This window comes from Pleurodeles waltl, chromosome 4_2, assembly GCF_031143425.1.
Source record: "Pleurodeles waltl isolate 20211129_DDA chromosome 4_2, aPleWal1.hap1.20221129, whole genome shotgun sequence".
NCBI classification, from domain to species: domain Eukaryota; kingdom Metazoa; phylum Chordata; class Amphibia; order Caudata; family Salamandridae; genus Pleurodeles; species Pleurodeles waltl.
The window spans coordinates 696521478-696538501 of NC_090443.1; the positions used below are offsets into that span (position 1 = coordinate 696521478).

Consider the following 17024-nt stretch of genomic DNA (forward strand, 5'->3'; position numbering starts at 1 on the left):
TCAAATAATGTTGCAGTGTTTCTCGGGACATTCAGGCTCTCATTATAACCCTGGTGGTCTCTCCATTACGAGTGTTACAGATTGGCCTCTGCCAAACCGCCACATCTCCGCTGGTACAGCCAGGGCAGTAGGACAGCCGGGCCAGAGGACAGCACTTCTGGGCCGGCTGTCCACTGAAGACTGCTGGTGGTATTACGAGTCGCCTTTCCGCCAGGGTTTCCGCAGCGCTTGCACCTCCACAAAAACCTTGGCGGAAAGAATTTCCTGTCGCCGGCAGACAACCCCCCCCCTTGTTTCAGTGACCCGCTCACCCCCCTTCCATGGCAGCACCCCTCTCCAAACATACACACACCCACACGCAACCCACATACACGCATTCACCAACACGCATACATACAGTCATTCACCACCACTAAAATACTCATTCACCAACATGAATACATACTTATTCACCTACATGCATACATACTCATTCACTAGCACCAGCAGAAACGCATTGACACAAACATAGCAACATGCACTGACTTGAACTTCACACTTAAATTCACACGTGCATACACACACGCATACACACTTAGATTCACACACGCATACACACTTAGATTCACACACGCATACACACTTAGATTCACACATGTAGACATATACCAACTCAAAGACGCACACACAACACCCCACCACCCATCTCCCCTGTCGGACGATCGACTTACCTTGTCCAGCGAAGAGGTCGTCCACCAAGGAACTGGACCGTGTGCTTCCTCCACTGGCAGATCCCCCACCATCAGGACACCGCAATGCCGTATTACTGCTCTTGATACAGTGGGCGTAGTCCTTTTGGTGAGGCAAGACGGCTGTGGAGCTGCCTCTGCGCTGCCAACAGCCAGCACGACTGCTGACGGATTTCCACCCAAATTGTGGCGGTAATCCTTCAGTACTTGTAATATGGCAGTCGGAAGACCACCAGCACAAGCAGTCTTCTGGCGCCCGCAGCTTTGGCGGTCTGTGTAAAAGACCACAGAAGTCGTAATGAAGGCCTCAGTTTCCATGCAGACTGCATACTTCTGCATAAGCTTGCCATTGAAGGGGCTCTTCACCTGCGCTTAATTGTGTAAAAAAGAAAAAAAAAAAGTGCCATGGCCCTTGTCAGATGGTAATTTCCACTTGTACCACACATTGCCTCTGTTAGCCCTGCCAATTACAGTAATAACAGGACTGCTATCATACCCCCAAAGATATAAACATGGCTTTAGCGGCAGGTATAAGTAATTTTCAATATATATTGAATTAATAAACAACTGTTTTTAGTTCATCTCTAACTTAGATAAACAGTTCTCCCATGCGGCAGTCTTACATAAGTGTCAGTGTTGACAATTGAGTGCCAGTGTCGAGCACCGTAAAACATCGGCTCAAATTAAGGACTGCTCTTCTCTCCAAGAGACTAATTTGTTAGCTTGAGTTATTCCATATGAAGGGGGGGTCCAGAATGCATCCAATTGCAGTGCATAAGTGCTTTAGTATGAGAGATACAGGAAGATGGACAACCTCAGAACTGATGTATCCCACTAGGAACAAAAAAGAACAAAGAGTCCTGAAATTGAGCCATAAAAGAATATTACAGTCAATTCCTTTGTGCACCAATTGTGTTCTAGGTCAGTACTGTCATGCCCGTAGAGGGTACGATTGAGACATGTTTATCTCATACAAGTTTACAGAACAGAGGCATGTTACCTGCTCAGAATGTGTATGAGATTGGCAAATTGTTTTACCATTCCATAGCTTCCTTGCACAGATTTCCTAATTTCCGTATGCTTTGAATTCCAGGTATTACAAAAAGATTAATTGGAAATTAGTAGTGGTACAAAGCTTTGCAGCTAGCTGCTTCTGCAGATCCATATGCATTAAAAGTGTAGTAACTTGCATAAATTAAACTGTTTTGCTGACATTGAATGTTTCCTGTCACACTGATGAGTATATAACTACTACTTTTAACCAGCCAAATTGTGAGCACTTTTATTTGTTTATATATTTAGCTATTTGAAAAGTGCAGCATTCTGTGCTTCAATGTGTCTGGTATTTTGTTGGAAAAAAGCAATACTTTGTAGCACAGGCTGGCGATGGGAAATAGCTGGTCTGTGTCTATGAGCTCAGTGCTTTCTTTTGGCACTATGGTACAAAAAAATCAGTATGATAGTCTTGTAGTGGCCTGAGGAACTTACAGGCGAAGGGTAGTAGGTAACCGGTAATCCTTCTGATTCAGATACCTTGCCCTTACCACGTGGTAGGGCGTAAACCATGCATAATCTTTTCGGCACTGACAGATAACAACAGCTTTGATGAAGGGGATGATTTTATTCCCCAGTATGATGGATGCTAGAGACCTGGATTGTTCCCCAGACGCTGGCCTTGCATATCCTCCTGGCCCTACCACTGGGGAAAGCACCTCCTTCAATGTGGTTATGCATAGGGTGGCAGAAGTATTAGACCAACATATCCTAACTATGCACCTAAAAGTGTTGGAGTTGCAGGCAGTTTGCTTGGTGTTAAAGGCCTTCCTGCCCACCATCTGACAGATCTGTACAGGTGCTCACGGACAACATCACCACCATGTAGTAGGGCAACAAGCAGGGGTGGGGTGTTGTGACCTGGGCCTGGTGGCTCTATTGCTCTGGATGTGTCTGGACCGTAAGAGTGACCCACCTAGATCTCAGCGCCAGGGTGGATGAACTTCGCTGACAACACATAGATGATCACATGTGGCAACTGCACCTGAAGGTGGCACAGGGCATCTTCCATCAATGGGTAGGATTCTGGCTCAATCTTTTTGCCGCTGCCGGAAATGTACAATGTTGACAGTTTTGCACAGACAACATGACATGTTTTAACTACAGTGTTCCATCTACAGTGGAGCTGTGGACTCCTGTATGCCTTCCCAAACTGTCTCTTATACCCCAAGTTCTGAAAAAGATCAGGAACGCCCAGTTCAAGTTATCTTAGTGGCACCAAATTGGACCAAGAGATTGTGGCATCCTGAACTCGTGGGCATGAGCATCTGTTCTCCAGTCAATCTGCTATTTTGGTTGGATTTTCTATCACAGCAGCAGATCAAGGTACTGCACCCGAGCTTGCACATTTTACATCTCCATGCTTGGAAATTCAGCAGCAGTAGTTGATTTGTTTCATCCTTCTTCCTGTGGTTGTTAATGTCATGTGACAAATAACATTGATATTGTCATTTTGGTGACAGTGTTTCTCTACAAATACAACAGTCACTGGAACAAGTTTGTGGTGGCACCTGACAAAATTCACCCGCTACGAGTCAAGTTGTTTGAGATTTTTTTGTTTGTGTTATCCTGGGCACTGCAAATGTGAGGAATCTGCAGTTAGATGTATCCATCTGAAGAACAAGCTTCTTGCATACGGCATCAATCTTTTTATTGGATACTATGTCTGACTGCAGATTGCCCACCGATCTTCCCTATCACCACATTGCCACCCCCTTCCCCATTCTGTGAATTGGACACCTTTCCTCTTATAAATATTCCCAGTTAAGAGATGTGCACACTTGGCATGCCAGTCTGCTGATAGGCTCTACCTAATAAAGCAACTGATGTCTGCACTCAGGGGTGACGCTTATATGCAGCTCCACTCATCACTTCTGGACCAGGTTGGCACAGAGACAACACTGCTGTCTACTGGGACTCAGGAGTACTGCTTTTGAGTTTCCAGGTGCAGTTTGAAGCCTAGAGAATAATGTAAAGTCGAGGAATCTAGTTTGATGGAGTATCCACCAGAAAGATTGTTACCAAGGGTAAGTAACTTGTTCTTTTGAACTTAATCATTGGTTGCTTAAATGCTGTACCTGCTGCATTTTATGGTGATGGGAATTGAGAAATGTGTAAGTTTTTAAATAAAATTTCAAATCTTCACCGATTTCAGTTGACATTCAGCAGAAGCTTTTGGGTACCGCTGTCTTAAGGTTATTTATGTTTTTACAGTTTTCCAACTACCTTCCTTGCCAATAATAATCAGTCTTCTTCACCGGGTGTGCCAAGTCTTCCAAACTCCTCTGTTTCAAATTCAACTTCATTACCCGCAACAAGCAATTCAGTCATTACTTCTGGCTTCAGTGAACTTAAAGCATCTAGCGGCAACAGGAAAGCCAGAGTTCTCTATGATTATGATGCTTCTAATAGCAGTGAGTTATCATTGTTAGCAGATGAGGTAAGCATATAAGATGGGGATTAATCATTTAAAGTGGCAGGAATAAATTGTGGGAAGAAACAGTGTTTTTCTTGGTGGTTGGCTCTCATATATGTGAATGCTATTTTCATTTGGTGTATTGTGCAAGGCTTCTAATTTGATTTGGAAGTTTGAACTTCATCTTCAATAAGAGATTTTTGCTAAGTATTTAATAGATGTTTCAATCTTATATTGAAAAGCATGCAATTCCCCCAATTGCAATAGAAGTGTGCATTTCGAAACCATTGAGGCTCTGTTAAATCTTGTTCACAGTTTAACATTTTATAATCCGTGTCACAGGGTAGTGCTATGTCTTGACCTTCGTTGGCAGATTGTGATCTTCCACATCTATGCCAATGGTATCTCCTTTTTATGTAAGTTAATGTAGACTTCAGTAACGATGTTGCTCTACCCATCTCGGTTGTGCCTATTTAACCCTATTGTTGTGTTCGCCCACCAATAGCTTATGGTCGCACTAACTCCGCAATGCAGGTGTTGGCCTGGGAGGCACCTAAAGGCCCCTCTGGAGCTCACTACCATAGGGAGTGCTTTATTTTTATTTTTTCTTCAGGCTGCTCAGGAGGAGCTAGTATTTTTTATTTTTTTATTTTTTTTTAAATTAGAGTGATGATCGGCACGCAGGGCTCCCTGACCTCATTGCAATAAAAGTGAAAGTAAAACAAGCAGATGGACTTTTTTTACTTTCACTGAATCTCAGCCCCAGAGCACTGATTTTAATGGTAGAGGTATTGTTGGAAAGAGAAGAACCTCCCTTTTCCAATGGTACCTCTGCCCAGTGGATCCCTGCTTGGGGACTGCAGCTAGAGAGTGGTTCCCCAAGCAGCAATCCACCCACTAGATGCCAGGGATACGACGAGGTGGCCCCTTGGGAAAGTGATTATTCTCTGCCTTTATTTTATTTCAGTCTTTCTGCCCCCTGGGGTGGGGCAGATGGGGACAATTACCCCTGACCTGACCCCCCCTCCCTCCCTGGGGGCCCTAGAAATCACACTAGGCACCAAGGTTATATTGATATAGATATAATGGGGTGGGGGCTGTTCCAGCTTGGGCATGGCCACGCCCCCCCCTCCTCAAATAAATGGGAGCACAGGTGGTGGCTGCCTGCCATGGCCTTTCCTCCCGCAGCCAAATAAATGAGGCAACAGTCTTTCTGCCCCTCTGTGGAGGGGGTCAGATTGGGACAGTCACTTCCAATCTGCTCCCCGGGTTGCAGAAAGCCCACTAGGCATCATGCTAAAGGGGTGGGGGCTGCCCAGCATGGGCATGGCCATGCTCCCCATCTCAAATAAATGGGGACACATTCTTGCTGCCCCCTACCCCTTTGGGGACAGATGGGGGCAATTACCCTGATCTGTCCCTCCAGGGACAGAAAGGCCACTAAATGCCAGGGAATATATTTTTTTTTTAAATAGAGGGGTGTGGTCTGCCCACCATGGGCATACCCCCACTCCAACTAAACGAAGCCACAAACTGATTAAGGTAATTATCCAGGGATTTTTATTTTTTAAATATAGTGGTGGGGACTGCCCAGCATGCTGGCGTGGCCCAGGCCTCTACTCTAGTAAATGGGGCAACAGTCTTTTTGCCCCGTGCAGGGGTAGGGGGGGTATATTCAGAGTGTGTGGCTTATTTCCCCTAATATGCCCTCTAGCCTCCAGGGAAAGTTTTTTTTTTTGTACTATAAAATATAGGGGTGGGTGGTCCACCTTGGGAATGGCTATACCTCCACCCCAACTAAAGTAGGCAACAAACCTTAAAGTGCTACGTAGAGAGAGATCAGCAATGGTATAAGCTGCAGGATTTGGGGCCGTGCTCAGCTGCCACCCATGGAATCCTACCTACCACACACATTTTTGAAAAGTAGACAACACGGGGATTCTAGGACGCGTCTTGCATGAATACCGTGAGGTTTTCTTACCCACAGTGCCCTGCAAACCTCGAACTTTGTCTGAAATCACACACTTTCCTTTGATGGAAACTTCCAGAATCTGCAGGAGTCCACAAAATGTTTAACCCCAAGCATTGCCCCACTTGTATTCATATACACACTGTGTCACTTGTGTGGTTAGACCTAGTGCCCATAAGAGGAACAGATCAAACCAAGGTCAGTAGGAGTCCCCACACAAGGGCTTCCATTAACCTTGGTTTAATCCGTTCCTATCATGGGCACTAGGCCCAGCCACACAAGATGGGGCAGCGTTTTTATCAGCACAAGATGGGTAATCCTGGGAGGTAGGAATTTTGTGGATTCCTGCACAATTCAGAAGTTACCATCACAGAAATTTAAGGAAAATGTCAACATTTGTGCCAAAGTTTGAGGTTTGCCTGGCATTATGTTAGATCCACATAAGGCATACCACCTTGGACTCCCCTAGTAGTCTAGTTTTCAAAAATGTTCAGCTTTGCTAGGTTTCCGTAAGTGCCGCCTGAGTTAGGGCCCAAAATCCACAGCTATCCACTTTGCAAAATATGGGTCAGTATGTAGCCATATTACATTTTTGGCCGTTTTCCTGTCGCAGGCACTAGGCCTGCCCACACAAGTGAGGTATCATTTTTATCAGACAACTTAGGAGAATGCTCGGTGGAAGGACTTGTGTGGTTCCCCACATAGTCCAGAACTTTCCATCACAGAAATGTGAGGAAATTGTGTGTTTTTCTTAAGTCAAAGTTTGAGATTCTGGGTAAAACAACCTATTGAGAGTCATACAAGTCAACCTATCCTGGATTCCCCTAGGAGTCTCATTAAAAAAAAATATGTACAGGTTTGCTAGGTTTCCTTAGGTGCTGGATGAGCTAGGGCCCAAAATCCACAGCTACCCGCTTTGCAAAAAACGGGTCAGTTTTGAGTAGAAAAATGTAATGTATCCATGTTGCGTTTTGGGCTGTTTTCTAACCCAGGCACTAGGCCTAGCCGCACAAGTGAGTCACCATTTTTATCAGAACACATGTGGAAGCGTAGCATAGTAGGATATTTGTTGTTACCAATTGGATTTCGCTGCATTTGTGCCTTCCAATAGTAAGCTAGTATGTAAGAAAGAAGACATTTTGAAAAATACTCTCTAAGTCATATGCTAGTGCAGGTACCAACAAATTCAGGGATGTACAAATAACCACTGCTCCTAAACCACATATCATATGGCCATTTAAGAAATATATAGGTTTCCTTGATATCCATTTTTCCCTCTACATATTTGACCACATGAATTGGTCTATACTCACTACACAATGAAAAACCATTGTACAATGCAGCTCAGTTGTTGGCTCTGGGTACATTGGGTTCTTGGAAAAACTACAAACCCTGTACATCCCTGCAACCAGAAGGGCCTGGGGGATGTAATGGTATTTTACTTTTGTAAATCAGCCATTGTGACAAACAGTTACAGATGAAAAGTTTGCACACATGGCTGTTTTTTTCCTACTAATTTGCAGTATTTCTTTATTTCAACAGTTAATTTCTTTAGGATAACCTTGAGGTATCTAAACATATGCCCCCTTATTAAATCTGGAAATGTGCCTACTTTTCAGAAATCTATAGCTTTTCCAGATCGCTCATGGGTTTCAAACTGGTTTCCACCACAAACTGAAAGTAGGTTGGAGCTGAAAAATAGGAAAAAAGGGATACCTCTTTGAAAAATGCCAAGATTGGTATTCTTTTTATTATTACATTTTTATTCATCCCTGCATGTTTATGAAAGCTGGGAAAATTGAGACTTTATCACTATAAATTGTTCATTGATGCAATTTTTAGAAAGAAACTGACACTTTTATCTAGAGCACTGTTTACTATTTTTCCAGAAAACTCTAAATTGTTGCTATTTTTTGCCTATTTTCTCCATCCCTTCTAGGGGAATCCACAAAGCCTGGGTACTTTTAGAATCCCCAGGATGTTGGAAAAAAGGACACAAATGTGTAGAGAAAAGATTTTGGCGCCTTAAACGCAAACTACCCTAAATAGTCAAAAAGGGTTCAGCACTGGGGGGAAAGGCACAGCAGATAAGGAGTTAAGGGTGGGTTGAGTAGAACTGGCTGTGTCGTCATAACATGAAGGCGGATCAAGTGTTGATTATTCTAAAAACATAAAAGTTTGTATTAAACACACTTGTATCTTAGGCAAAACCCTTAAATGTTAAACCGATCCACAGCTGCCAATGAAAAAGTAGGTACGTCAATTTTTAAACATTTGCACATTCAGTGCAAATGTTATTGTTGTAAACAACTTTTCTCATCCCTGCCACCCCTCTCCCCCCCACCCACCCAAAAGAATCTGCTGATTCTTTGTAAACCTATTGCTGGAGCAACATTTATTTAATGATTCTTCCTGCACTTCTGAAGAAATAGGTTGGTAGTTTACACTGACAATTCAGATTTGTACAGCCATTCCTGTTGTAGAGTTAACCACTGTCCATTTAACAATCACTGTCCATTTAACTTTGCAATCGCTGTCCATTTAACTTAAAACTTGTTCAGATATGAGGCTGGGACATCGGAGCAAGGACCTTAAACTTTAATAATAGAAAAGTACCTTTCTACAATAATAGTGCTATTGGTACCCCTTTGTTCTAATCTATCTTCAGCAATTTAACACAGGTACACATCCAGTATTGTAGACTTGTCTGAAAGACTTGGTTTCTGGCCTACAGATAGTTTTATCAAAGCACTGATCTTGGCTCCATTAGGGAAGGAAAGTTTCCCTGGAATGATGAGTATGCCTCAGATTAATCCCTGGAACCCTCATTTTAGGCATACTTTCAAATTAGTCCTTCCATCAGATTCAGGCTTTGTGGTGCTTTGCAAAAAGTTCTCATCATATTGGCAAGCCATTCAAGCATCTACTGATCTTAGTGTGAGGACAACCTTAACTTAAAAGATAAAGTTATTGTTGCACATTCTCTTTAGTCCGGTTATAATTTGTACATATTTGAAACCTTATTCTTAAACTTTCCAATTTGCATCTGATGAAGTAGCACTGAACATACAGGTTTGATTCTGAAGCACCTTAGAGGGATGCTTGAAATGGTTATTCACAATTGCCACAGTCAACATGAATAATTAGTTGCACCCTCTATATGCAAAGTTCAAGGTGTATTGAAATTGAGGGATGTATGTATGTATGTATGTGTGGGTGGGTGGGTGGGTGGACGTTTGCCTACACAAGGTTAAAGCTGTTAGGTGGAAAAAAATGTGTGAATGTCGGATGATCTAGATGTTTAACCTTGTTGAAAGAGACAGTTCTTTTGGTAAATGATTGACCACTGTGCTTAACAAAATGCTAAATCCCCCTTGCAAGCTAATTAATGTGCTGAACGTCTGAGAGAAATAGTAAGACATTTGAGAAACAAGTGTTAACAAGGAAAGCACAGGTGATTGAAAGGACATTAAAATTTGCACTTACTTGCTTTTTCCACTAATTTAATTGTCCCTTTTTACATGGATTATCTTTGACTAATTATATGCTGTCATTTACACAAGTCGAGTTTTTTGGCATTTCTTTGACGTCATTTAAGTTTCTTTTTGTTTATTTAATCTCCTATAGTTTGAGCAATTAAAAATTGTTCTCCTTCAGCTTGTTTGATTTGCTTGCTTTTAAAGATTTCTACTTTAAGAGAAAGAAGTATATGTGAGAGTCAAGTCACACTTCAGTGAAGAATTAGGTGACACTTTCACACCCATCAGATGAATTCATGTTCATGTGTCTTTCCTATGGAAATCCTGACATAACTACACCTACACAGTGGCAACCACCACTTTTTTTTAAAATATATATATTAGACATTTTTTTTTTCTATAAGAGACATGGTTGTTTCCAAAGAATCTGCTTCTTGTCTTGACCTATTATTTTAAAGGAAGCATTCAGGTAGAGTTATTTGCACTGGAATATAAATTCTACTGCTGCCACCTGCATGTTCTTTAAATGGAGATCATATTATCTGCCCCCAGGTTGTCTGAGGTCGTTGATTTTAAGCTCAACTTAGAATATGATTAAAAAAAAATACAGACATTCACTGAAAAAACAAGTGTTAAACTGATGTTATAGTTAAGTGTGGTAATAAGGTCTTAGTTTATGGTACAAAAACACAGAACTTCACTGAACCAACAAGGGCTAAAGTGATATTCTAATTACGTTTTGAAATGAGATAAAAACTAACATTTAAAAACAACAGAAATGTGCCAGTTGTAGTTTGGTGAACTAACTAGAACTTACACGCCGTCCTGCACTGTTTATGACTTCAAATATTATATCACTAATAACATTTTGAATTACATCATCTGTGACACAGTTAATCACATTACTCCATAGCCCTTGCATCATTTTTAAAAAGAAAGTTGTTAGTAAAGGGCCTATATTCATATGTATTATTAACTTTCCTTGTGTACTTGTGTGGGAGCATAGAATGGAATTAGTGTGTGCACTGGAGGCAAGTGTGGTTCTGAATGTTGAAAATATATATAGTGCACGGTTTACAACTCATTAATGTTTGGGGTGCACGTAATACTCCATGTTGATCAAGGGTGAAGGCTGAGCCATCTAACATGGGTTGCAGAAACATAATTCAAAGTAGGTTGTGGCTTAAAGCCAAAGCCTGATACAAAAATATAGGAGAGTAGCCAAAGTTTCTGTTGACAATAGTTTATCCACAAGTGGATACTGGAGTCTAGGCACTTTAAGGTGTTTAATAGTTGCAGTGCAGCGCTATAGACAAGTTGTATGTAACAAGGACTTGTATTTTTTTTTGTTTTTTTCAGAACGTTGCTGAAGGTTTACGTAATTGAAGATTGTTGAATAATGTAGACTGTAGGGTTGACACACTTAGAGATTGTTTAACTCACACTGGGGTTCTAAACATGGCTCGAAGGCTTTATGCCACTGTGCTCATCTCAGAAATATTTGAAATGCATTTTACCAAACTATGCATGGTTGTTGATAGTTCTTGCAGAAAGTATCTTATCAATGGTAAGCCTCTTTACTTTAAATTGGGGGGGGGCATGTGAATTCTTTAAGAAGGTGATCCCATTAAGGTAAATAGTCTGAACTCTATTTTTCGGCGTGTGTTCAAAGTTTTTAGAAAAGGAAGTTAAAATCTTTAGAGGCATTTTGTTTATTAAGTGGGGGAATCCCTCAAAAAGAGGGCAATACGTATCAGATGCGGGTAACTTGACAGGCATGCTATTTATGCAGTATGCATTCAAATGTCCATTATTACTTGATGGTGATATAAAATTGGGTACAGGTGTACCTTGTTGTACATCAAGTCCACAAACTCCAAAGGGTGCTGTCACAATGGATGATGTCATCAGTGTCATTTGAGATTTCATTTAACATATGAGTAATGTAATATGTGAGTTCATAAGCAGTTGTAAGTAGTTCACTTAACAGGAACTGGTTGAATTCAGTGTTTTTTTCAGTTTTAAACATTAGTTCTTGTCTCGTCTCATTTTAACACTTAACTATAATGTCTCTGTGTACGAAGGTAGCCTCTTTCTAGCCTTGTTACCCCTACTTTTGGCCTGTTTGTGAGTATATGTCAGGGTGTTTTTACTGTGTCACTGGGATCCTGCTAGCCAGGGCCCAGTGCTCATAGTGAAAACCCTATGTTGTCAGTGTGTTTGATATGTGTCACTGGGATCCTGCTAGCCAGGACCTCAGTGCTCATATGTTTGTGGCCTATATGTGTTCCCTGTGTGGTGCCTAACTGCATCACTGAGGCTCTGCTAACCAGAACCTCAGTGTTTATGCTCTCTCTGCTTTTAAAATTGCCACTGCAGGCTAGTGACTCATTTTACCAATTCTCGTTGGCACACTGGAACACCCTTTAAATTCCCTTGGTACCTAGGTACCCAGAGTATTGGGGTTCCAGGAGATCCCTATGGGCTGCAGCATTTCTTTTGCCGCCTATAGGGAGCTCAGACAGTTTTTACACAGGACTGCCACTGCAGCCTGAGTGAAATAACGTCCACGTTATTTCACAGCCATGTTTCACTGCACATAAGTAACTTATAAGTCACCTATATGTCTAACCCTCACTTGGTGAAGGTTAGGTGCCAAGTTACTTAGTTTGTGGGCACCCTGGCACTAGCCAAGGTGCCCCCAGATTGTTTAGGGCAAATTCCCCGGACTTTGTGAGTGTGGGGACACCATTACACGCGTGCACTACATATAGGTCACTACCTATATGTAGCGTCACAATGGTAACTCCGAACATGGCTATGTAACATGTCTAGGATCATGGAATTGTCTCCCCAATACCATTCTGGTATTGGGGTGACAATTCCATGCATCCCCGGGCCTCTAGCACAGAACCCGGGTACTGCCAAACTGCTTTTCCGGGGTCTCCACTGCAGCTGCTGCTGCTGCCAACCCCTCAGACAGGTTTCTGCCCCCCTGGGTCCTGGGCAGCCCTGGTCCCATGAAGGAGGAACAAAGGATTTCCTCTGAGAGAGGGTGTTACACCCTCTCCTTTTGGAAATAGGTGTGAAGGGCTGGGGAGGAGTAGCCTCCCCCAGCCTCTGGAAATGCTTTGATGGTGCCCATCTCTGCATAAGCCAGTCTCCCCCGGTTCAGGGATCCCCCAGCCCTGCTCTGGCACGAAACTGGACAAAGGAAAGGGGAGTGACCACTCCCCTGACCAGCACCTCCCAGGGGGGAGGTGCCCAGAGCTCCTCCAGTGTGTCCCAGACCTCTGCCATCTTGGATACAGAGGTGTTGGGGCACAATGGACAGCTCTGAGTGGCCATTGCCAGCAGGTGACGTCAGAGACCCCCCCTCTGATAAGTGCTTACCTTTCTCAGTAGTCAATCCTCCTTTTGGGGCTATTTAGGGCCTCTCCTCTGGGCTATTCCTCAGATAACGAATGCAAGAGCTCACCAGAGTTCCTCTGCACTTCCCTCTTCGACTTCTGCCAAGGATCAACCGCTGACTGCTCCAGGACACCTGCAGAACCGCAAGAAAGTAGCAAGACGACTACCAGCAGCATTGTAGCGCCTCATCCTGACGGCTTTCTCAACTGTTTCCTGATGGTGCATGCTCTGAGGGCTGTCTGCCTTCACCCTGGCCTGGAAGCCAAGAAGAAATCTCCTGTGGGTCGACGGAATCTTCCCCCTGCTAACGCAGGTACCAAACTTCTGCATCACCGGTCCTCTGGGTCCCCTCTCATCCTGACGAGCGTGGTCCCTGGAACTCAGGAGCTGGGTCCAAGTGTTTTCCACAGTCTAGTGGCCCTTCTGTCCAAATTTGGTAGAGGTAAGTCCTTGCCTCCCCACGCCAGACAGTAATCCTGTGTACTGCGTGATCTGCAGCTACTCCGGCTTCTGTGCACTTTTCCAAGGATTCCTTTGTGCACAGCCTAGCCTGGGTCCCCAGCACTCCGTTCTGCATTGCCCAACTCGCTGAGTTGGACTCCGACGTCGTGGGACCCTCCTTTGTGGCTCTGAGTCGACTACTGTCCTCAGATCTTCTAAGTGCCTGTTCGGTACTTCTGCGGGTGCTGCCTGCTTCTGCGGGGGCTCTCTGAGTTGCTGAGTGCCCCCTCTGTCTCCTTCTCCAAGGGGCGACATCCTGGTCCTTCCTGGTCCTCAGCAGCACCCAAAATCCTCAACCGCGACTCTTGCAGCTAGCGAGGCTTGTTTGCGGTCTTTCTGCCTGGAAACAACTCTGCATCCTTCAGCACGCAGTGGGACATCTTCTGACCAAAGGAGAAGTTCCTGGCACCCTCCGTTGTTGCAGAATCTTTGGCTTCTTCCACCCGGAGGCAGCCCTTTTGCATCTTCATCCGGGGTTTAGTGGGCTCCATTCCCCCCCCCCCCCCCCCCCCCCCCCCCACCCCAGACACTTGCGTGACTCTTGGACTTGGTCCCCCTTCCTTTAAAGGTCCTCAGGTCCAGGAATCCGTCTTCAGTGTTTTGGTAGTAGTTGTTGTTCTTGCAGAATCCCCTATCTCGACCATATTGTCTTTCTGGGGTAGTAGGGTAACTTTACTCCTACTTTTCAGGGTCTTGGGGTGGGGTATTTTGGACACCCTTACTGTTTTCTCACAGTCCCAGCGACCCTCTACAACCTACCATAGGCCTGGGGTCTATTTGTGGTTCGCATTCCTCTTTTGGAGTATATGGTTTGTGTTGCCCCTAGGCCTATTTCTACCTATTGCATCCTATTGTGATTCTACTTTGCACTACTTTTCTTACTGTTACTTACCTGTTTTGGGTTTGTGTACATATAATTTGTGTATATTACTTACCTCCTAAGTGAGGGTATCCTCTGAGATACTTTTGCCATATTGTCATTAAAATAAAGTACCTTTATTTGTAGTAACTCTGAGTATTGTGCTTTCTTGTGATATAGTGCTATACGATATAAGTGGTATAGTAGGAGCTTTGCATTTCTCCTAGTTCAGCCTAAGCTGCTTTGCAATTGCTACCTCTATCAGCCTAAGCTGCTAGAAACACCTCTATTCTACTAATAAGGGATAACTGGACCTGGCACACGGTGTAAGTACCACAAGGTACCCACTATGAGCCAGGCCAGCCTCCTACACTCTGCTAGGCCTTTTTTCAATGAAAATCTACATATGTAAATATAACTATATATATGTTAGAACTGACAGCCTTAGGGTGGTCTTCCTCCAACTTTTTGCCTACCTCCCTCCATGTTTCTGATCTCCTTTTTGCTGGTTCTAGGACTTTGCACACCTTACCATTGCTGACCAGTGCTAACATGCTTGTGCTCTCTCCCCTAAACATGGTAACATTGCCTCATACCCCATTGGCATATTTATTTAATATACCTCCAAGTCCCTAGAAAAGTGCCCTAAATATGCCCAGTCTAAGTAGATACAAGAGCAACCCCAAATGTTTTTGAGTTAAATATCTTAAAGAGCACTCATTCATGTGAAACTCATTCAAAACATTGTTTACAATGAGGCAGGAATTTCTGCGGCTAAGTTAATCAACAGATCAATTCTTTCATCGAGACAGTGGTAATTCTGTCAGGATTATAATCCTCTATTATGCCACCAGTACTAAATGCACCAAAAAATATTTGTTGTACATCTCCTTGAAAATCAAGCAGAATATTGATTGTAGCACTGAAAATTGGAAAATAAAATAGAGGCAGTGCTCCCTAGGTGAAGAAAGGACACCAAAAAAACAAACAAATAGAAGGAATTCACTGTTATTTTAACAATCAGTGATGGGTGAATCAGTAAAACATCAAGACAGCCTCCATATAATTTTTACAACCAAATTAATCGCTAAACCAGTTCATATATGGAAAAAGGAAACACAAGGTCTGTCTTGTTGGTTGTCAAAAACGTTTTGACCCTTGTAAGAGATATTAGGGTCTCATCAGGACAAACAGTGACCTGGGGAACTGATATAATTAGATTCATGAGTGACATGATACACTGAATAAAAACAAAGGTTACAGGGACGTTATAGTTAGGCTCAGATTTCACACGTACAAAACCACAGAAATTCCACAGTTATAGTTAACTGAGCTAACTATAACTTGGGCCTCCGCAATGCACTGCCTATGAGCTTGCATATTACATCACTCATGCCATGGTCAGTGGCATCACTGATGTCATAACTGATGACATCATCCACAGTACAACTCACAATCCAACTCACACCCCTTGCAACCTCTCATATACTCACTCACACAACCACTTACCCATTCTCAGACTCATACAAGTACTCACAAACCCACCCACTAATTCTTACAGGCAGTGGCATGCCCAATCCCCGTCATACTGCCCCACACACACACAACCACTCTCCCATACAATTATTCACTCACCAACTTATAAAGCCTCCACACTCTTGCCCATACAGCTAATAATAAGCTCACTTATGATCCTGTACAGCCACTGATAGAGCCACTCACACTCCCACTCACACTCCCACTCATACACCAAGTCACTCACCAATAGAACCACTTAAACACCCAGTCATACAGACATACTCCGACACTGTCACTCACCAGTGCAACTACATACACTCGCTCACACATACAACCACGAACACAACCACTCACTCAACACCACAGATACTGACACACTTATCAAGTCACTGACACAAGCACACACTCACACATACAGTCACAGATTCACCCACTCTGTCATCCATCCAGACTCACACAGCCTCTCACCCATACAGCCTCTCACACACCCAGTCTCACCACACAGCTACTTACACAGCAACTCACCTACCCATACAGTCACTCACACAGTCACTCGGATGACTAATTTAAAAATCTTATCACTCAGTAGTACAGAAAGAATAGTAATTTTACTTAATGCAGTAGCTTAGTATCTTTTTTTACTTCTTAATTTTTTTTTCCCGAAAAACACCCTCACTGGATGATGTCATGGGTGATGTCATTTGAGATTTCATAAGTGATGTCACTGACCATATCATGAGTGATGCAATATGTGAGGTCATAAGCAGTGGATTGCAGGGGCGTAAGTTACAGTTAGCTCAGGTAACTCTAACTGCTGAATTTCTGTGGTTTTGTACATGTGAAATCTGAGCCTAACTATAACGTCCTTGTAACTTTTGTTGTTTTCAGTGATATAATATATATATATAATGACGTCACTGCTTACATCATCCACCTAAAGACTATCACACCCCACTCCCCAGTGTGGCTGAACTGTAATTGCTCAGCCACCATATATATATCCACTAAAAAACTAAAGGTTACAGGGACGTTATAGTTAGGTTCAGATTTTACACACACAAACCATAGAAATTCAGCTTTTATAGTTATT

At 43.1% G+C, this 17024-nt stretch overlaps 1 protein-coding gene across 1 annotated transcript in view; it reads left to right on the top strand.

Moving 5' to 3' along the window:
- SH3GLB1 (SH3 domain containing GRB2 like, endophilin B1) overlaps positions 1-17024 on the top strand; it is a 184843-nt gene that overhangs the window by 143302 nt on the left and 24517 nt on the right. The window contains exon 8 of the mRNA XM_069232301.1: positions 3996-4221. Within this exon, the coding sequence (XP_069088402.1) occupies positions 3996-4221 (226 nt within the window). The remainder of the gene's footprint in view (positions 1-3995; positions 4222-17024) is intronic.